A 22,425-nucleotide genomic window follows, 5' to 3' on the forward strand; every position below is an offset into this window, starting at 1 on the left:
AAAAATCATTCATTTTTAGGCCCTGTCACATTAGGGAAGCCCCTTAATAAAATTGTGAGAAAACGCACGAGGAATTAATTAAAATGTTTTATACTTTTCATATAATCACGTGAGATCACGCAGCGGAACGCCAGTGTTTTTATAGTGGTGAGGTACGTAGCGTATGTCCTTAGTCAACTGATTCACCTATTCTGCCTCAGTTTCGAGGGACAGAAGCTGATAGATCACAGTCTTCAAACCCGCGATAAAATGTAAGACGAATGATCTTGTGACAATTACTTTATTGGAATTTAGTTAGCGTATATCATTCAAGCATTGCAGCTATAATAGCCTTTGGTACGAAACGCCCGCCAAGTCGCAAAGGATGCTTCTGTTTATGATGGAAAAGGCCCTTCATCCTATTTCTTTGAGCGCCTGTAAGATTTACATTTTTTCAATGGAGAACTTCAGCTTGGTGAGAGAAAGAAGCGACATCGCGATGAGAGCACGATATGCAATCGCGGCATCGTAAGATGATACATATCTTAATAATACAATAATACAATTTCAATAATACTTTTAAGGTTGTGCAAACTTCGATGTCATACTTCATGGTACTCGCATCTTTGGAATAATTATGCAATGGTCAGTGCAAAATGGTGCACTGATTATAGTCTTGTATTATATCTATTTTTTTTTGTTCCCAAGAAATTATCTAGTTTCTATCTTAATGATGATAATGACAGTAAGATGAGTTTATTATCTATATGCCATTATAATATCTGTAATATGTGTAATGTAATCTCCACTATTATATAGCGATTCTGTTTCGATAACTTGTTGATCGATGATTTGTTGACATTGAAATGGCGCGAACAAGTAAATGCATGTATAAATTATACAGTTGTTTTTTACTGCCATGAAAGACGTAATTTAACGTAATTTGTAAGGGCGTAAGGGATAGTTTCATGTCGTTTTATCGTGCGAAAAGCGCGTTTAAGTCTAAGGTGAAATGTCATTTCCTCACGAGCAAAAATCTGCAATCTGCGCAAAAGTATCGTGTCGTCTTGGAAATTCGTTAGAGACGGACACGTCCTTAACTTGAGGCAACAAACGAACGAACGCGAATAAATTATAAATCTTAAGAAGAAAAAATTTTTGTACAAATCCCTATATTGCCCCCCCCCCCCATTGCTTAATTGTTAATCGCAATTACTTATTTCAGCAATGCTCCCATGCATTTTCTTGAGGTCTATTCCTGTAAAAAAAGAAAGAAAGAAAGAAAGAAAAGAAAAAAGAAAAAGGAAGGAAAAAAAAGAGGAAGAATTAAACGTTTTGCCAATATACGTACTTGGTTACGGCGTGAAATGATGTTTCGTCATCTTTTACCGATAGACAATAGAGCATTTATTTTTATATTTTTATACCCACGGGTCAAAACAATCGTGCTATCTTTTATCCGTAAGACCGTTGATATGTATGTTTGTATATATCGTGCAAAAGTCTAGTGTAATTGCAAATTATTATAGTATATGCCATATAGTACTTATATATGGTAGGCGAGAGCAAATGGGATATTGAGTATTTATTCCGATTATTCTTCCTTTTACTTCTGATTTTCCGATCTGACAATTCTCGAGTAGCAGTAGCAGTACCACGATATACTTATTATATATATATATATATATATATATATATATATATATATATATATATACATATATATATATATACTACTCGAGAATGGGCACATAATATATAAGGAATGAGAATTTAGGTAGAATGAAATATTTTATGTCAATCGACAAAATCAAAAACGAAATTTGATGGTCGTCCGTGTAAAGTGGATCTCGTCGGTAATTTTATTTTTTAAAAGGCGTTTTTTAAAAAGGTGTCTTATTCACTAATTATAATCATCACGATTAATGATGTTTGATCAGAGATATTGTTGATTGACAAGATAAACCTGATGATTTTGCACAAGTTTGTCGTAATTATTTCACAAATCTATTTGACGACTGACACAGCTGACACTCGATCCTCGATCCTCCTGGACACTTGGACTGGACCTCGTCACTCAGGACAGCTCGACCTGCTTGACACATGACACTTGACACTCGACAGTCGATAGTCGACTGAGTCGACACCGCAGAGCAGAGATTGAAGACTGCAAACCACTCAAGTTTAACATTTAACTCGACCAATCGGATAACTGTAATTTTTGTCCGCTTTGTTTCGATTGGTTAAACGTTAAACTAACTCCAATTTTCAATTCTTATGTCCATTTCTATCAACGCAGATTAACTTTAATCTCGGTTTAATTTACCTTTCATCTTTTTCTAATTTTAGAAAGAGACGAAAAGTGAGTTAATCTAGATCTAGATTGTTAAAAGTTAACCGACACTTGTGAAACTGGGCCTCATGCTAGGTCTACAATGCGAGTCGTAAAGTCGTGAGTCGTAAGACGTGACCACGCACAGTCGATTATTCTCTTCAAATTTGATTGTGGCTGGATTCGGGGAGCGCGCTATTAGCGCTATTTGCTTGTTCTATCCTTGTTTTACACCTGATGAGCGATAAAGACAGAATGACGCATGACCACGCACAGTCGATTATTCTCTTCAAATTTGATTGTGCGTGGTCACGTCTTACGACTCACGACTTTACGACTCGCATTGTAGGCCTAGCATCAGAGACACAACACGCAAACCGTATTATACTTATATACGACTAGTATCCCCCGCCGGGCTTCGCCCCGAGGGAGAACGAGCGTGGCCTAGTAGACAGCGCACTGGTCTACTGAGCCAAAGGTCCCGGGTTCGATTCCCGGTAGAGCTAGAAAATTTTATTCGCTCGTTTTCCTCTCGGCAGGCAATGGCAAACCACCGAGAGTATGTCTTGCCAAGAAAACTTCTCTAAAAAATTGCCGTTCGAAATCGGCGTTAAACTGTAGGTTCCATATACAATGTGTATAATCTACGTGCGCAACACATGTATATGAAGAGAAGTCACCACACTCGGACACGAGTAATAGGACTGAGGATGGATGTTTCAGCAAAATCCTTTAATCCAGCATCAACGGCACAATACGTTTCGCCTTTCAATCCAATTAAATTTTTGATATTTTTTAAAGCATTTGAACATTTTATTAATATTTCCCTAAAATACTTATATACGATTGCAGTCATTGCAGTGTCGAATCAACCAATAGAGGTTAGATTCTGACAATTATTTTTTAAACAACAACCGTATAAATTGGTTATAAATGACAATTGACGCTTGTTAATCTTGTGCACACTGCACTGATCTCTGATTAAATTAGGCGCGTTCAGCAGACCAAGCCGCTGAGTCAAACGTGATTGGCTCTTACTTTTAGAACCAACCAACCAACGCAGAGTGTTGATAAGACGAACTCAACAGTTGTGTCTGCTGAACGCGGCCATTCTGATGCGATGCGATATACGATGCCTGGATGCCGCACGACGTTATATGTATCGTATGTATGAATGTATGAAACGTAACTGATCCTCTCGCTCGCACCTCGCACCTCGCACCGGAAACAATCGAAAGTCTAATTCATGTAAACGTGAGTTACGGGAACGATACCTACATATGATAAGTGAAACGTATATTTCTATCGCATAATCAACAGTGTGTCGTTTTCGGAGACAGGTATGACATATCTTTAAGTACATCATAAGCATCGTGATGGAAAAGTGATGGAAATTGTCGTGCGCGCTGACTAAAAAAAACAGAAAAATTTACGATATGTAACGTCACGTTTGTTGGCCGTCGCCTGTTAAAACTGGCTCTTTCGAGCCGGAGCGAAGGAGCATTTTAGAACACGTACTTACGTGTTTCGGTGTCGGTTGTAAATTTAATCGCTTCATCTACACACCATGCTGATGTTCTCTTGCAAAAACGATCCTGAGGAGAGTCGACTAGGTTATGTTTATTTCGTAGAGGTTAGGTTACGGAAAGATAGCCCGATTAGCTTTAGCTCTCGAAAATGCGAAAATGTAAACATGGAAAGATGTAAAAATGTAAATCTTGTCTCTCTTTCTCTCTCTCTCTTCGACACAATTTGTGTTACTCTACTTTCTGTATAATAAAGAGCTCAAAAAGATTCTAAACACTTCTATATATGTCCTGTCAATCCATTCAATATACCTCCGTTCGTGCAAGTATGTACAACCTGCAATATCATCTTTGTGGCTACGAGGCTCAAGTATTTAGGCCAACATTCAATTTCAGTTGAATGAACATTTTTATTTATCAACTTGCTACCAGGCGACTTTAATCATTCAAGTTAGACATTATATTACATTACAGCGTCAACGTACAATTCTTCAAAAATGAATGGAATTATTCCTGAAATGGAACAGATTATTAGTCAGCTCGAAAGAGGTACCGTAGTGACGAGATTCTTCCCGAGAAAACGACCGGAAAAGAAAACTCTTATGATAAGGAGAGAAACTAGACAGATTGTTTGGTCGAGAAGCGCGACTTTTCGGCCTTTCGATGGTTCAGGTAAGATTCTGCCTACATCCACAAATCTGGCTCGATTAATTCTATTCATTTAATATTTTTGTAGGCATATATATATATATATATTGTATATATTTTGCAAAACTAAACTTATATATCTACAATACAGAAATTGACGGGATATTGATATCATGAATACCAGCTGTAATTGATTCAAAAAAGGCAAGAGAAATCTCTTGTGTTTGTCATGTCCAGATTTATGTTTCTAACTTGACGATTAAACTTATATCGGTTAAACTTTTTATTTAATAATAAAAATATTCAAATATCCGGGGAGGAGGGATATTTGAATATTTTTATTATTGGGATATAGGGGGGGGGGCTATTCCATGACAAAATTAAATCGGTATCATTGGTTGACATTCGAATGTATAATTGATAAATATTTTTTGCATACACGTACACATATTATGTTGTATGTATATTGTCGCGATATCGGATAAGACCGAGAGTTTTAAGAATTGCAGATGTTGCATATTTGAATCACGTATCGATTTTAGATAGATATATTTATTTACAGTGGAAATAAGAGAATTCAAAGAAGTTAGGATAGGAAAACAGTCTAAAGATTTTGAAAAATGGCCTGAAGATGCTAAGAGAATTGAAAATTTAAGGTGTTTTGTGGTATATTATGGATCAGAATTTAGACTGAAAACTCTTTCCATATCTGGTAAATGTCATATATGCATCTATTGCTATTGTTGTTGATTACTTTTGCTACAGATCGCTATATAATACTATCTGTATTTATCTTCAGCTCTTAGTGAGAAAGAGTGTGAGCTGTGGGTCAAAGGGTTGCGACACTTGGTGCAAGACACTATAAATGCGCCATATCCATTGCAAGTTGAAAGATGGCTTAGAAAAGAGTTTTATGCGATGGAAAATTCTCATGAAACGTAAGTTTCTTTTCTAACAGAGTTTATTTTTATCTTTTATCTCTCTATATATAGTAATGGACGTAATTTATACATAGATACTATGTGTCACTACTCTCTTATATCAATCATTCATTAGTGTCATTAGCTATGTCATTTTGATGTTGTTTTTTTCTTTTACGCTGGCTGACAGGGTCACGTTGAAAGATGTGAAAGCATTTCTGCCTCGAGTCAATTGCAAAATTGCTACGAATAGACTTAGAGAATTGTTCCAAGAAGTGGACACGAGAAACCGGAATGAACTTGGTTTTGATGATTTTGTCATTTTATACCATAAACTGATGTTTGATCAGAATGTAAGTAAATATCGTAATATTCTTGAAAAATGATCAGCGCCAGCATTTGTCTATGCAAAAATTGTAATTGGTGTAATGGTGATTTTTACAGAATCTCGCGGATTGGCATAAACTGTTGAATTATTCTAAAACTGGACAGACTGTCACCCTCCAAGAATTCCAGAATTTTTTAATAACCGAACAGCAAGACAGTTTGGGGAATAATGAATCAGAAGTGTCGCGTTTTATTAGAGAGTATTTACAAGATTCTCAAAGGGATATACAAGAGCCATATTTTACTTTCTCAGAATTTATAGACTACCTATTTTCTAAGCACAACGACATATGGAATCAAGAATTTAATCAAGTTTCTCAAGATATGACTCGACCTCTTGCATATTATTGGATAGCGTCGTCGCATAATACGTATGTAATGTTTATTTCTTTAGAGAAATAAAAATACATGTGTCATGCACATTCTAACGACTCAGACTACATATCATTTTCTAGATACTTGTTGGGAGATCAGATCAGCAGTGAAAGCAGTTGTCAGGCCTACGTGCGCGCGCTAAGAGCAGGTTGCAGATGTATAGAGCTCGATTGTTGGGATGGCCCAGATGGAATGCCATTTATATTTCATGGACACACTCTCACTACCAAGATCAAATTTTTGGATGTTATTAAAACTATCAAGGAGCATGCTTTTGCTACATCTGAGTGAGTTAAAGAAGAACAAAGGAGGGAGAGGGAGAGAGAGAGAGAGACAAATGAACATGAAAGCAATTATCTCTGCATAGCTATTATTTTCTAATCTATTGACACGTTTTATTCGCAGATATCCCGTTATTTTATCTATCGAGGATAATTGTACCTTACCCCAACAACGTAAAATGGCAACAACTATGCAAGAGGTATTTGGCGACATGTTGTTAGTCCAACCTGTCGACAAGAATGAAACTTGCTTACCTTCGCCATACGCATTACGTAGAAAAATTTTATTAAAACATAAGAAACTTCCTGATGGTGTTGACGAATCCTCTTTTCTCGTTCGAAATGATGAAAGCAGACAAGAGATGGATCTTCGGAATACTGTGAAAAATGGGATTCTTTATCTGGAAGATCCTGTTGATAGAGAATGGAATCCTCATTTTTTCGTATTAACGCAACAAAAGTTGTTCTATACAGACACATTTTCAAGAGCGCCAGAAACCGAACACGATGACGATGAGGAAAGCGGCGTTCGAAGATCGTTGGATGTATGCACATTTTACATACAAAGTATATAATATGAATTACGATCCGTTAGGAACTGTGATTTATTAATTTTTTAAGATAAAATTTTGCAATGCATGTGTTTAAACGTGTTATATTATTATAACATTTAATGTACATAATTCTTAAAGGGCGCGCAAAATGACGAGTTACACTTTGGGGAGAAATGGTTCCATGGAAAATTGGCGAGAGGAAGGGAGGAAGCTGAAGAATTATTACGTCGTTATTCCTATCTTGGAGATGGTACTTTTCTAGTGCGACAATGTGTTACATTTGTGGGCGATTACTGTTTATCATTTTGGCGCAAAGGAAAGGTGAACCATTGTCGTATTAAACTGAAGCAAGAAATGGGTCAAACGCAGTATTATCTTATTGATACCAATTGTTTTGATAGTCTGTACAGTTTAATTACTCATTATCGTAATAATCCACTTAGGAGCCAAGTGAGTACAAAAGAGCAGTATATTATTAGAATAAAAATGTATTTGTGATATTATCTTGAATGAAGAACAACAGACAGTATATGATTATATCGTGTCTTTGATGCACAGGAATTTTTAATCACATTACAAGAGCCAGTGCCTCAGCCAAACAAACACGAGGAAAAAGAATGGTGGCATCCCGAATGTACTCGAATCGCAGCAGAAGAGATGTTAAAGCGTATACCTACAGACGGTGCATTTTTAGTAAGGCCTAGTGAAAATAATTGCTACGCAATTTCATTTAGGTATGTTTCCTTAAAGCGTCTCGTGTTTCTTCTGTATAGCTTTCTATATAGATTATATAGACACTCTATCTCTTATCAAATTATATTCTGTTATTATAGAGCGGAAAAAAAGATAAAGCATTGTAAAATAAAACTGGAAGGAAGGCTCTATACCACTGGAACCGTAGAATTTGAGAGTTTAGTTGAATTAGTCAGTTATTACGAACGACATCCGTTGTTCAAGAAAATTAAATTAAGCCATCCTGTTAACAAGGACATTATCAAAAGAATGGATCTGGTATGTTTATATTTGTATTTTTCTTCGAGTCCGTATGGAATACATAATTATATGTCTAAATATTAGAATGCTGAGAGGGACGAAAAATACCATAACATTCCTTTTTCCCTTTAGGATAATGATGATGGGTCTTATGGCATCCCAGGTTATATGGATCCTACAAGTTTTACAAACGTAAACTCACAAGTAAGCTTTCCAAGATCAAGCCGATAATTATTAAATTCATATTTCTATAATGTAATAAAAAAAAAAATTATATGTACTGATGTATTAAATTATTTTAAAGGTCACAGTCAAAGCTATTTATGATTATAAAGCTAGAAGAGACGATGAATTGACATTAGTCAAGCATGCAATAATTACTAACGTTAATCCACAAAGCGGAGGATGGTGGAGAGGTGATTATGGTGGTAAAAAACAACATTGGTTTCCTGCTAATTATGTGGAACAAATTGATCAGCAAGAAATTCAAGCAGATGTAAGTCTCAAGTTTAATATTTACGTATATGAATGATTAGACAAATGTAAATGACTTGCATCTAATTTAAGAATATTTTGTTTCATTAGTCAGCGGATTCTATGATGCTTGGTAGCTTGCAAAAAGGTTCGTTAGATATCATGGGTGCTGTGGTAGAATTAACGGTTGGAGAAAGACCAGGTTTGGAGTGGATTTTAAGAATACAAAATCCTAGTATGTGTTCAGTATTTGAAGTCGCGACACCTTTGCAAGATACCGCGTTAGAATGGATGTCAAGTATCAAAGAGACTGCACAAAATGCAAGTGTTAGGGTAAATATGTAATTTCCTTTATGTATAATTTAGATATTACTTAGCATCCTATACATTATGTATGTTTTTGTTAGGAAAGTCAACATAAAGAAATGGAAAGGGCATGGAGAATAGCCAAGGAAATGTCTAATCTTATAGTATATTGTAGATCAGTTGCATTTAATATAGAACGAATAAGAACTAAGGGATTTACGTTCAATGAAATGAGTAGTTTCCCTGAAACAAAGGCTGAAAAATTAATGTGTCAACAAGAAAATAAATTTTTTATAAAATATCATCAGGTAATGTGTAAAGTATCTTGAAAGAGAGAGAGGAGAGGGAGAAAGAGAGAGAGGGAGAGAGAGAGAGAATTTGTGTGTGAATCCATTAAAATGTTAAAATGTAAACCAGAAGATATTTAGTAAACCAATTATTTTTCCTCATAGATTCAGTTTAGTAGAGTTTACCCAAAGGGACAACGTATCGATTCATCTAATTATAATCCTGTACCAATGTGGAATTCTGGTTGTCAGATGGTAGCTTTGAACTATCAGACAGGAGATAAATCAATGCAATTGAATCAGGCTAAATTTAAAGAAAATGGCAACTGTGGCTATTTGTTGAAACCAGAATTCATGTTCAGGGATGACTTTAATCCATACGATAAAAATACATTGTACGGGGTTGAATCGCTCAAGATTAGCTTAAAAATTATTGGAGCGAGACATTTAATGAGATCAGGAAGAGGTACTGCCAGTCCATCCGTTGAGATCGAAATTATAGGCGCAGACTTTGACTCTGGAACAAAATTAACAACAAAGACAATACGTAATTATACATACATCTCTCTACATTTCAAATTATAATTTTATTAAACATTATTACATTACTAAATGTAACTTTCAAATTTATAGAGGATAATGGATTTAATCCAATGTGGAATGAAACATGTGAATTTGAAATATTCAATCCATATTTTGCTCTTATACGATTTTTAGTCCAAGACGAAGATATGTTTGGCGATAATAATTTCATAGGACAAGCTACTTATCCAGTGAGTATTTAATCGTTATCTAAAAACATTTATGTTTAAAACCTTCTTACTTTGTTCGATTTTTGTATCCAATTCAAATCTTATTTCGTTCAGGTACGCTGTTTAAGAACGGGATATAGAAGTGTTCCATTAAAAAACGTATATAACGAAGATCTTGAGCTTGCTTCCTTATTAGTACACGTTAATATTACAACTTTATCGGTAATAACAAATTTCATTCGAAGTTTTTCATTATATTGGTGTTTAAATTGAAATTTATATGATTTAGTCTCATTTTAATAAAAAACATTTTTTGTCTCATACAGGTACACAATGCATAAAATAAACCAACAAAAATTAAATCTGTGCTATAGAATATTAAATATGCAAGATAGTAAAACCTATTAAATTAGTGTATGACAGTAGTGATGGAGAGTAAGTATTTATCTTTTTGTTAGATAACTTTTGTGTGCGTGCGCACGTACATTTCTATCCGTCTATACTAATATAACATTTGCTTTAGGACCTTTAGGTGATACAAGTCATCGTAAGTGGAATATGCATTGTGATAGTATACAACGGTATAAAATTAGAATGTGTTAGATCCGATTACATATCGTTAGAAGACTATTTTGTGTGTATGTGTGTGTGTCTGTGTAACATATACATACATGATATACATTTTTAATAATTTATGTATGACATATCGACTTGTTAAAAAAAATAGCTTTATACACATATCATATAATGACTGAATAATTTTTCTTTATAAAAATTAGTTTATTAAATCACCATATTTTATATTTGTAATATCAATATAGTTGCTAGTTAATTTGGGATAAAAGAAATAATTGTATGAAGAGAATATATATAGTTATAAATAAAAAAAGAGATGTAATAAATAGCATAAATTCGCTATAATTGACAATATCATGTACATCATTAGATGGATCTGTAACAAGAAATATAGAAATAGCATATATAATGTATGGATGCCTGCTTCCATGTTGATAAGGTAAATGTAGCGAGTGATAAGAATAAACAAAATAACATTTGTAGATTTTCCTATAATCTGCAACTGTCAATCTGTATACAAAGAAGTAGCATCACGTATCCTCCCTCCCCCCCCTCCTACACACATACGCTCACATCCTCTTTTAATGGAAAATTAATTGTATTCTATTATTCTATATTAGGTCTAGTTATAAATAAAAAAAGAGAAATGTAATAGCACAAATACGCTGTAATTGATAGTATCATACACATCATTACATCTAATTATAACTATAATGGAAATGCGCAAAACTTTTATTCCCTCTAATAAAAAAAATGCGTAGACATCATTTAAGGAGTTCAGTTTAGTATATTCAACGAGATGTTCTATCGTTTACTATATTTATATACAATATCTATATTTGTAAATCAGAATTTATGCCCGTTGCCCATATTTTATATCATGAGCGATACACATTATGATAAGACATATCTGCGAAGACAAATGCATAGAAAATTTTATGTGGTAAATTTTGATTTGTAGCAAATTTGACTAGGCATATCGAATTAAATAGTTTTTTAGACTAGTATTTCAGGTGGTAAATAATTAATAAAAAGGATAAAGTGCGTGTAGATATATTCAATGTTTTATTATTTATTGCAGAGCGCACACACACACGCAAGAAATAAATTTCTGTATGCGTTTATTTCTGGTATTTTACATATGAAAGATCTAACATTGAAGATAGATAAAGACAAAAAATAGTAATAATAATAATAATGATAATAATATAATTGAAATATATGTATATGTGTTGTAAGTTATAACTGTTAGGCAGCTCCTTACAAAGTTTTCTTAAGGTACTCGTCAAAGAGGAATACAGAGACGGATGCGTCACGTTCTTCCAGCATATTCTTGAGGTCATTCGAATAACCTGCTAGCTGTCTTACACGTTCGGACAACGATTCCATGAAATGTTCCTCGATATAATGAGCGACAGCCGCATCCTGTTTGGTGTGATGCTGTGCTTGAGTGTGAATGCGTAGCGCTTCGTCGGCAAGTTGCTTCTGACTGTCGAGTGCTTTAGCCAGGCTATTCAACTCGGTCAATTCCAATACTTTGCTATCCTTGATCTGTAAGAAATAAAGCGTAGGATAAAACGCGCTGTTTTTCCGTAAGGCGAAGGAGAGCTGAAATAAATAGCAAAATAGCTAATAGACGACACTCACAGGTTTCTTGGAACGTGGAAGTTGATTGAGGTCCATCTTGCCACCACGCTGTGCGATATATTTCATCAAATCTATCGCTTCTTCCCACGATTTATCTGAAAGTTTGCGGTACAGCCCCTTAAATCCCTCTCGATTAGCTTCGTAATTTCCAAAATGCGTAGACATCAGGAGAAATTCAAAACTCGTTTCGATATTAGCGTTTGCGAACGCCTGTAGATCAGCCTGAAGAGCATCGATAGCTCCGTATTTGGCATTACAGTTCGATATTAGCCCACCATCTAGAAGATGATCGAAAAGAATGTACTTTTCTTTCGAGATTGCGCGTTTTGTCGAAGAGGCACAATATATACGTATAAAAATAGCAAGCCAAGATAAGTAAATTAGTAAATTAAACAAAAAACGCGACACAATTATATTACATGTTATGTTACAGCGGGAAATCCAGAGTGATCCGAAAGATAATTTCAATATTCTTAAACTATTCAACTACATATACTTGATGCAAATAAATATAATCCACATACTTTTGGGATTGGTGCCGCAGGCACTCTCAACGTCGGTGTAACAGTACTCCGCGGAAACGGTCAGGAAAAGAACGGACAATGCTCCAAAGAACAACATTTTGGCTGAAATTTAATACATATAATAAAAGTTAAGTATAAAAATATCTCTTCTAAATATGTATATGTATATGCGGATGGGGCGCGCGGGGCACGCCTATGTTGACACTGCGTGTCAATTATTGTGCAAACCACAAAAGTACGTTCAAGAGCGATCAAAATTATTAAATTAAAATTAAAGAAAAATATATTATATCTCGGTTATTTTACAAAACGCGCGACGATTAATCTTTCGCTTCAAATCTGCCGACTTGTAAAAACTATCTGTTGACGACAAGTGATAACGCTGCTACGCGGCAACACAACAACACGAGGTTGCCTTTGTGTGTACGACACGTTCGAAACGAAGAAATCGAAGAGAGAGGTCACAAATAATGTCACGACTATATCACTACTACAGTAACGGACACGTTTGAAAATATTTGGCGAATCGCGAAATAACGATCAATCAACAAACACAGATCGATGCGTACATCCTCTCCCCCTCCGGGGGGGTGGGGAACGGCACGGGGAAAGCCACATCAGCCACATGCCACATGTGCCTGATGTGCCGCGCGTGAAACCAAGAGGAGGCGCGGGCGCTTAACTCTCTTTAACATCTCTTATCTACGTACGTGCGTAAGGGAAGCAAACTTGAGCGAGCTGTCGAATACTTGTCTTCGGGTCTCTCGGATGACTCGGGCTCGAGGTGTGCGAGCGGCGCGCAACGTTCGATGGGAAGCAACGTGAATACTCTCGCTTCGACGTTCCCCCGACAATGAACCGTCGCCCGCCGCGGATACGGAGTTTTCACACAGTCACAGTCAGCTGACGACGGACGTCGGCGGACGGGAGTCGGGAGTGACGGGGCGGCGCGGCGCACGCGCGCCACGCGCAGATGATACGCGAGGGGAGCAGCGCGCGGCGTGGCGCGGCGGGACGAAAGAGAAAGAGGGAGATTCCAATATCAACTTTCAACGCCCCTCGCTCTCTCGCTGGCGACGCTGCCGACGCTGTGTGCTGACGCTGCGCCCTAGTGCTATCTCGTGCTATCCCGCTATCTGTCGGTTTACCCCGCCTGTGGTTAAAGTGCGAATGTCGCGCGTTCCTCGGACGATTGTCGTTACTGTCGTTAGGTGATCGATGACCGTAAGACGCGTCTAGTCCGCTCGCACGTCGCCGCGCACTCTTATCTAGCTCCGACGAAGGCAGCCTTCTATACCAGTGCGTATAAAGGTTGCTTCTGAAGGTGAACGAGGTGAACGATCCGATCCGATCCGCCGCGTCGCGCCGCGCCGATCCTGCCTGATCCAGCATTCTCCTTCTCGGGATCCCATAACCTAACCTGCCTGCCCGTCGCCCGTCGACCCATAACTTGTCCACGCTCTCGCTTTTCTTAGCTCCTCTCAACTTCCTTCTAGTCTCTCTCTATCTCGCGAGATCACTATGACGAAGCTGCTCCTCGTCTTGTTCACCCTGGCCTGCATCAGTGGCACCCTCGGAGATGGGCTCAAGTGTAAGTTTACAATCAACATGCGTACTTTTGTTCTCTCTCGTCCCCTCTCGTTCCCTTATCGCCTTCCCGCGACCTGCGACACGTCACTACACGCCGCGTTACGTTGCAGACATCTGGCATATATTTCGGAACGTTGACATCCCGCGGTCGCTGTCCTGCCGTTCCTTTGTCCCGTTTAACTCCGCGATGTAGAAAAAATAATTTCATCAAGCATTATCTATGCCCCAAATTTGTATTGGTATCAAAAGATATAAAGAGAAGCGAGGGTTACTCCGGCTCCGTGGAGTGGAGTGCTCCGCGCCTCGTGGGAGATCGAGTGACTCCGCATAAAGCGTGAAGCGCAATACTTAGTTTGTTTTGATTGAGCAATCAGACCTTTGGATGTCGTCCAAGCTCTTTCGATTGATCGGCTTAGTGCCCTCGCGCTTGGCTAATTTCGATTAAACAAATAGATTCTATCGTCCGTTAATTCGTGCGCTTTCTACTGTTCCACGATGGCTGTATTTAATTTAAATAAATAATTTGAAGAAAAAAGAAGAATAACATGAATAAAGGAAGAATAGTATGTGCGCGATCGTTTGCCCTTGTAAATTGTTGACAGCCAAGTTTCTCGACAGAAATGTATTGTTATTTCTACTGAATTTAGTCCGTACACGTGTATATCCATTCACGATCCACGTGCCAATCCGATGTTCCAATGTTTTTCACTTTTGAGATATATGCCGCTTTTATCCCGAGAGAAAAGAGAGAAAAGCCCAACATACACACAAATTCCATTTCTATATACGTCAACCTATGAAATGTTGCTGTTGCAACTTTAAGTTGCCTTGTTAATCACGTCGGCGTCGTATCATATCATCTATATCTAAATCTATATTCTATATCGAGCACGCGAGCGGCGAGAGTCATCCGTTCTCATTAGAAGAATAGAGATAGAGATAGAGAGAAACGAAACGTGTTGATCGGTCGTGTCGATCTTCAAGGATAGCCTTTGTTTCTTCTCGATCACGCATATCACGGATATCGTTCGTGATATTTGACATTCTCTGCTTTCGAGTTTTGCTTGTTCAATTGATTCTGAAAGTGATGAAAATACTCATAAATATACCAAATACCATCTAGTATACTCTAGTAAACTAATCGTACGTTTATAGATTGGCAAAGTTATATTTGCTGTAAGCACATATACACGAATATGAATATGAATATGTAAAATATGTCTAACGGCGATAGTCTCGTTTGAAAATATTCTTTAAATGAATTGCAAGATCAAAACCGGGTAAGATACATGTTACAAGGGGACCCCTTGAATTTTGCTAAATAGTTTATGAAATATTAATGTTGACAATTTTTCGCGTGTGTAATTGTTTTAAAATTCTGCAAAACATTAAGTTTATTTATATATCATAAATAAAAAAAAATATAATTATAATGACATGGCAATTAATCTTCGGTGTCGGAACTTTTAATTTGTTCCCTATCAATGATATAGTCACAATGCGTACACGTTTTTGGATGATACCTATTAAAGAAACATTTAAAACATTTATATTACTAATTTGTATCAAACGTGTTTTATGAATGCAACTTCTTTGCATGAGCCTGGTTTATTTATCATTGAGAGAGAGAGAGAGAGAGAGAGAGAGATCGGGGGAAAAAATAAACAAAAAAAAACCATTTTAAATATTAATATTTCATCAACTATTGCACATTGGACAGAGTTACTGCAGTATTTTGTGTTAGTTAATGGAGTGTATCGTAACATATTAATATTTTAGCAAAATTCAAGGGATCCAGGATTGTTTATCCCCTTGTCAGTGATAAACTGTATAGCGTCGCAATTATGTCGTGCGGAAGTTAGCGACAAGCAAATGCGCGTTATGCGCGATGCGTTTGATCTTTGTGACACGCATACGTCAAGGTATTTTCCTCCTGCTATCTGTATTATTTTTACACGCAGATGCCATGATTTTATCATTTTTATGACCCGATTCAGTATTATCGCCACTTACCAAGTATAAATGAGGATAAAACTAGAGTCGTCAGAGAAAATCATTTGCGGGAAATCGACATAGCTATTATCAGCGCGCGATAAAGAGAGCTGTACAGTCACCCGACGAATACGCAGTTGCCTCAGCTTTGTTCTCTCGCGTTCTATCTATATATCATCCCATATGTATGCCATGTATACATGATTATTTCAAATATCACGCTCAGCTTAACGAATAAATGGTGCAACTCGACCAAGACAAAAATTTGCACGTGTAAAAAAAGCATTTCGTTCTTTTCGCTTGACGAAACGGGAAGCATGTATCTACTTGCTTACTTGTAAATCAACGGTTAGGTAATAATCTCCTCTATGTTATACGTGTAAAGAAAGAAAATTAACAAAAACATTCTTCAAGTCTTCCATCTCTGATAAAACTTTTATTTTCATTAAACAGAATTCACAAGGAAAACAGAGTTTAATTCGAAAATTATATTAGTAGTTATATCGTAGAAAGGATTTTTCTCTTACTTGTAATCATGAAAGAGATTATATATATATAAAACACAAATTAATATAACTTATCACACGTACCGCGTATATCTCTTCTACAGCAAACTAATTCACTTCGCTATTGATCTATGTCCCTTTGTACAAAGATAGCTTTTGATGATAAGTTGTTATGATGATGTATATATACTGATTCCAAAGTCCCTTTTCCATCTGTTGACTCATTCACGCGCATTTACGGATTTACGTCTCTGTGTGATATATGATATACAAGTCCGTGACATGTATATTAAATGATCGTTTGATTCCAATCCATTCGCACATTCTGTAAAACAGATTTAATTTGTAATACAAACGTAATTTACAACTAATATTACAACAAGTTAAATTATACATGTGAAAAAGAGAATTACATTTTATAAACTTCTATATCAAGCAGCTGCAAGTAGCTACCAATAAAAATAGGAGTAAAGCTAGACAGAAGAAACTATCTCTCGTTACAACAAGATTATTCCTAATCATTTTATTTTCGAGCAGATGCTATCAATGTGAGCGATCGGTCACGCACCGATAAAATAATGCCGTCTTTTTGATAATATATTGATAAAGTAATACGTGTTCTTCTCTTATCAACACAAAAGATGGGTTATTACACGATACGATAGAACGTTCTTCGTTAGGCAATAATTATTAGACGAGTTTCAATACGACGATTATTTGTATATATTATATGTAATAAATAATTAACCAACCATATTAATTTCATTTACATCTCTTTAGGTATACTTAAACCTGCTGATATACCAAATTCATGGATAGACATGGCTGATCCGTGCATAAAACTCATGGAGTCTCAAGTTAAAACCGAGATGGAAGCTGCCATGAAATATCTCGCAATGGTATATAGATCTTGCTAGCGTCGGCTTGCATTATATATATATATTTCATTCGATATGTAATCTCTATAACTTGTTAAATTAACATAATGTGTTAAGATTTCTAATTTCTTCTTAGGGTGCCCATTTTGCACGCGATGTTATAAATCGCCCAGGCTTTAGCAAGTTCTTTTTCGAAAGTGCGAGCGAAGAGAGAGAGCATGCGATAAAGATCATCGAATATTTGCTAATGCGTGGAGAACTTACAAATGACGTTAGCAAACTTCTCAACTACCCCTTGGTGAGTATTTTACTTTCCACGAGTCAATAGGTCGTGGAAAAAAAAAAGAAAAAGGTGTAACCGACAGTAACACGTTTTTTCTTACGTCGTTTATATATACAGACTACCAACAATACAAATCCGATGCGCCAAGAATGGAACAGTGGAGAAGAAGCTCTTGCCGAGGCCTTGAAATTAGAGGCTCAAGTTACGCGCAGCATTCGTGATATAATTATAACTTGCGAAAATCCAAAATCATCTTCGTTCAATGATTACCACGTAAGTATCGTTTTTTTTTTTTCGAAAATAACAATTTTGTATGAAAAAAATATTCACTGCCGCGTCGCGATTGTTTACAGTTGGTGGACTACCTCACAAGCGATTTCTTGGACGAGCAATACAAAGGGCAACGCGATCTTGCCGGGAAAATCTCAACTCTAGGGAAAATGATGCAAATGCATGGACCTTTGGGAGAATTTCTGTTCGACAAGAAATTGTTAAATGGCGAAGTCTAAGTTTTAATGACATCAAGATGCCGAAATTTAGCTCGAGATATTCTTTTCTATAAATACATGTTTATAAAATTATAATGGCCACATTTAGAATACATTGTGTAATTCAGATTACTACATTGTGCATCCTTGTTTATATTTTATTGTAGAATATAAGATGTAATAACAGTTTTTGTTCCGAGCATATTTCTAAATGTGGCCTAATGTGTAATATTATAGGAGTATGTGGAACATAATGTTTACAATGTTTGTTAATCCATAATAAGTATATTATCCTTGATAAATAAATAAATAAACACTATTTTGAGATGCTGCATTGTGTTCGACGATAATTTTATTTTACTTACATATCGCGTGTTATTAAATTTCTTGCATTGGCAGAAAATGGCCGAAATGTATCTATAATAAGGTGTAGTTGTCAATAAGATATATATATACGATACAGCTCGTGAAAGGACTTGAAGAAAAAATTATCTCTTTTTTTATCTTTTCTTTTCTTTTTATTTCTTTTTTAATTGCTAATATAATAATACGTGCAAAAATATTAAGTGTGTTATTGTACTTAAGAAATCTGAGTAACTTGTTAAAGCGTCAAATATATTCATAATAACATTGCAATTAAATTTTACAAATGCTTGTACATATAGATATAGATAAAAATACAGAACATTCTACATTTTAAATCTTATATAAACTTTCAATACCTTGATTTACAGTGGATGTTATGTCGCAATTAAAATGTAACTTGTAGCTTTTCGAGAGAATTAATTAATGATTACGACGGGAAGAAATTGTTTTCCTAAAATTGTGTAATATTTTAAAAAATATATATATATCAAAATGCTTATACTCTCTTATGTATCTCTGTCTTGGTCACAAATTAAACGCCCATGCTCTATATCGTCAGTAAAATTATTATATTTGAGAGAGAGTATAATTTGCTTTGGTAGAGTAAGATTTATATATGTTTTCTTCAAGCTCGATGTGTACAATTGTTTCTCATAATTTGCGTAATCTGTCGCACATAAGCTCATTTCTAAATCGCTTGTGTTTTCATTTGACAGTACATTTACAACGCCTCGAGGTACCTTGGCTAACGAAAAGATATCGCAGTAGGGTGCTAAACTACTGGAATTTGCATCAGTTAGCACAATAACAGAATTGCCAGAAATTAAAATTTTCATCAATCGAACAAACAAAATTTCTTCAGTTCTCTCCTTAAGAATAATAACGCCTCTTGGAATACGATTTTGGATTACTTCTAATCTATCATTTTGAGAATAAAGTAACGATATGTCATTGAACTGCGGGGATCTCATCAAGTTCTCCGCGCCTCTCAGGGATTTACTAAAGAAAGAGATAAAAAAGGAAACGTTATTGAAAAGTTATCAAGAGTAAAGAAACACAAATATACAAAAAACTTTAATAACCCTAACCTATAATATTTTAGCGTTGTTAGCAATTGAACCATTATAGATATTCTAGTATCAACAGAATAAGTTTTCCAAGTCTTCAATCCTTCTATAGCTGAATTAAAACACATCCTAGCATCGTCGCTACAATAAATTTATCGATTACGTTTGATTTGTGAACTTTGTTAGATTTTTTTCTTAAATCCAAGAAAAAAAATATTCTATTGAATACATCTTACGTGGATTCATACCTCGTTGTACTTGCCCATAAAATTTTATTATGTTTCCAATATGTGCCTTTCACAGGTTTCTGCCATTTGCCATCGTAAAACAAATTATGAATTGACGTAAACGTCGTATTTGAAGGAATATTTGAGAGGTTTATTTCATTTTTACTCGGCTGTATCGAATCATTGAAACTAGTTTTAAATCTTTTATGTAATTTGTCGACAATTTTTAACCAAGGTAAAAGCATGACACCACCATAGAGATCCATATGCATATTTATGAATATAACGTCTCTCTGAATAATTAAAAGCAAAAATTACTTTAGTAATGATTGTAAGATCAAATATTTCGTAATATAATATGTTTTATGATTTAATAATGTATACATACATCTAAAATTGTTGCTAAATATTTTGCACGTCCAACATCTTCTGACCATATAGATATTATATTCATATTACATGACGTACGGGAGCTAAACGCTTCTATCGATGTCCATGTACAAATAGGTAAGTTTTTAGGACGAAAATATTTCTTTATAAGCGACAAAAATTTCTGCTTAATGGGTGTTTGGACCCAAATTTTATTTATATGAGAATGTCCTACTATTCTTAAATAGCTGATAACTGCATACACGTCTGAATCCTCTAGAAGTATCATTTCGTTGGTTTGATCTACATAAAGTTTTTAAAAAATCTCCATTATTAGTTAAAAACACACTTTTGTTATATTACAAACGTGTGTTACTCTTACTTGAAAGCTCATTTTTCAAACCATTATATTGAGTTTTATATAGCGTTGAATTTTTGCTAAAATGTAGAAATAAATATACATTTTTATTATCTATAAAATTGCTGTGTTAACGTGTGAAACGATGTTATAATTCTAACACGAGAAATATATAATTAGTTATTAATATTTGGAACAAATATAAAAAAGAAAAACAATTTACAGGATAACATTTTCCAGAAATAATTGCACTTTGTGTTCCCTACTGATATTGGAGATTGTAAGCACTACCGATAAGATTAATTCTTCTTTGTTGTATTCTTCATCTATGTCTTCATCTAGGTAGAAAAGAAATGTTGAATGAAAACTCGACAAACAAAAGAATTTCTCATATACGTATATAAACTGTGTAATATGTGTTTCTGTACGATATACGCAATTATTATATACTTGTAAGCAAAACAAAATACACAGATGCAGTCAGAAAACGTGATGTCAATATATTTTTGCAAAATTATCACGTACCAAACTCATTACCAAGCAGAAGTTTTGCGCTAAAATTTGTCAAGTATTCAAGAATAGTAGCAACTGTGTCTACATGTTCACAGGCGGATTTGAAAAGAGACAAATTTGTTTCTATTATAGACACCGCTTTAAGAAATCTGGAGCAAAAAGAACAAAGAGAAAGTACTAGAAATGACAAGGTGCAACATATGCCATTTTTATCGTGTGTGCGGGTGTGTGTGCGCGCGTGTGTGTGTGTGTCTGTGTGCGTGCGTGCGTGTATTTAGATTCAGATTATATATAAATTCTTATTTACCTCGTTGGAAAATCATTAACATTCTTAAATTGTATGTTCTTAGATAAAGTGGATATTTCTGTCAATGCTTCCTAAAATACGGTAACAAAAATAGTATAATGCATTTTACTGAAAGTACAGTATATAAATGAGGCTTTTTGTTTGCAACATTAATAATGAATCTCCTAATCCTAATCTATTATTAATTAATAAAACGTGCGGTATACATATTAGGTGTATACATGTACCAAGGCATATGCCAAGATTGTCAAGTTCATGATGATGCTCACCTCCTTGCTGTTCCTGTTATATTCTAGATTAATATAATATTCGTTTATAGCTTGCTCGCGCATAACTGCTCGCGATAAAGTATCCTAGCTGTATTATTAAAAATATCACAGTCTACAGAGATACCACGTATCCACAATCGATCCGTCGTTAATCTTGCACAATGACAACCGATAGATACATGACCTTGTGAAAAAGTTTTTAATTTAGGAGCCGTTGAAGAAAAACCGTTGAAATAACATAATTAAGAGATTTGGCTCTGCTGTTATAATATTTGTGTGTGATAATGCTATAACGGATACCAAAAAAGAACATGATGAGATAAATATCTATCTACCCGTTATTACTGGCAAATTGAAATCTACTAATAACAGTAATAACCATGATATAAAAATTAAAAATACAAGGAGTGCTTCCGAAGAAGCGCTCGGGGTTAGATTTTGGTATAGCATATGTTACGTGCACTATACCAAAACCTAACCTCGAGCGCTTCTTCGGAAGCACCCAAAAGTGACACGAACCACCAAAGACCGACAGTGGATGTATACATAGCACGGACATAAACCAATACATCGACACTATCGACAGTATCGAAAAGTGGATGTGACTCGTAGTTCCAATTCCTGAAAGTGGCGCTACTGTACGGCCTAGCA

At 35.4% G+C, this 22,425-nt stretch overlaps 5 protein-coding genes across 10 annotated transcripts in view; 3 read left to right on the forward strand and 2 right to left on the reverse strand.

Moving 5' to 3' along the window:
- LOC112462119 overlaps nt 1-614 on the forward strand; it is a 2,234-nt gene extending 1,620 nt beyond the window's left edge. Inside the window, exons 6-7 of the mRNA XM_025027718.1 lie at nt 115-251; nt 322-614. Coding sequence (XP_024883486.1) covers nt 115-251; nt 322-511 — 327 coding nt within the window. The 3' untranslated portion in view covers nt 512-614. The remainder of the gene's footprint in view (nt 1-114; nt 252-321) is intronic.
- Nucleotides 615-3,689: 3,075 nt separating this feature from the next.
- On the forward strand, nt 3,690-10,803 carry LOC112462120 (1-phosphatidylinositol 4,5-bisphosphate phosphodiesterase gamma-1). The gene is made up of 20 exons (XM_025027719.1): nt 3,690-3,924; nt 4,312-4,509; nt 5,048-5,197; nt 5,285-5,423; nt 5,596-5,758; nt 5,850-6,163; nt 6,248-6,454; nt 6,573-6,993; nt 7,141-7,452; nt 7,561-7,736; nt 7,836-8,013; nt 8,128-8,199; nt 8,300-8,491; nt 8,581-8,802; nt 8,877-9,083; nt 9,228-9,609; nt 9,696-9,835; nt 9,929-10,036; nt 10,141-10,249; nt 10,338-10,803. The coding sequence occupies exons 1-19, from the start codon at nt 3,879-3,881 to the stop codon at nt 10,153-10,155; spliced, it is 3,642 nt and encodes a 1,213-aa protein (XP_024883487.1). The 5' UTR covers nt 3,690-3,878; the 3' UTR covers nt 10,156-10,249; nt 10,338-10,803.
- A 629-nt stretch (nt 10,804-11,432) lies between these two features.
- On the reverse strand, nt 11,433-13,450 carry LOC112462124 (ferritin heavy polypeptide-like 17). Its single transcript, XM_025027731.1, has 4 exons — nt 13,272-13,450; nt 12,562-12,663; nt 12,038-12,315; nt 11,433-11,941 (listed from the first exon to the last, which is right to left on the reverse strand). The coding sequence occupies exons 2-4, from the start codon at nt 12,656-12,658 to the stop codon at nt 11,651-11,653; spliced, it is 666 nt and encodes a 221-aa protein (XP_024883499.1). The 5' UTR covers nt 12,659-12,663; nt 13,272-13,450; the 3' UTR covers nt 11,433-11,650.
- Nucleotides 13,451-13,641: 191 nt separating this feature from the next.
- On the forward strand, nt 13,642-18,630 carry LOC112462125 (ferritin subunit). Its single transcript, XM_025027732.1, has 5 exons — nt 13,642-14,152; nt 17,430-17,548; nt 17,664-17,825; nt 17,928-18,083; nt 18,164-18,630. Exons 1-5 carry the CDS (start codon nt 14,083-14,085, stop codon nt 18,317-18,319), a joined length of 663 nt encoding a protein of 220 aa, XP_024883500.1. The 5' UTR covers nt 13,642-14,082; the 3' UTR covers nt 18,320-18,630.
- Nucleotides 14,687-22,380, reverse strand: LOC112462121. 6 transcript variants are annotated; one of them, XM_025027723.1, is made up of 10 exons: nt 22,294-22,380; nt 21,775-21,862; nt 21,506-21,576; nt 21,211-21,347; nt 20,909-21,023; nt 20,710-20,765; nt 20,347-20,630; nt 19,980-20,251; nt 19,753-19,872; nt 18,665-19,663 (listed from the first exon to the last, which is right to left on the reverse strand). In XM_025027723.1, exons 2-10 carry the CDS (start codon nt 21,835-21,837, stop codon nt 19,171-19,173), a joined length of 1,611 nt encoding a protein of 536 aa, XP_024883491.1. In that variant the 5' UTR covers nt 21,838-21,862; nt 22,294-22,380; the 3' UTR covers nt 18,665-19,170. The 6 variants fall into 6 exon arrangements, 5 of the variants coding, with proteins under 5 accessions (XP_024883493.1, XP_024883491.1, XP_024883490.1 ...); XM_025027722.1 differs by lacking the exon at nt 22,294-22,380 and adding an exon at nt 22,110-22,258; XM_025027721.1 differs by lacking the exon at nt 22,294-22,380 and adding an exon at nt 22,110-22,257 and having other exon boundaries at nt 21,775-21,958.
- Nucleotides 22,381-22,425: the final 45 nt, after the last annotated feature.

The sequence above is a fragment of the Temnothorax curvispinosus genome, unplaced genomic scaffold (assembly GCF_003070985.1).
Source record: "Temnothorax curvispinosus isolate PA1 unplaced genomic scaffold, ASM307098v1 QBEX01011966.1, whole genome shotgun sequence".
Lineage (NCBI taxonomy): Eukaryota > Metazoa > Arthropoda > Insecta > Hymenoptera > Formicidae > Temnothorax > Temnothorax curvispinosus.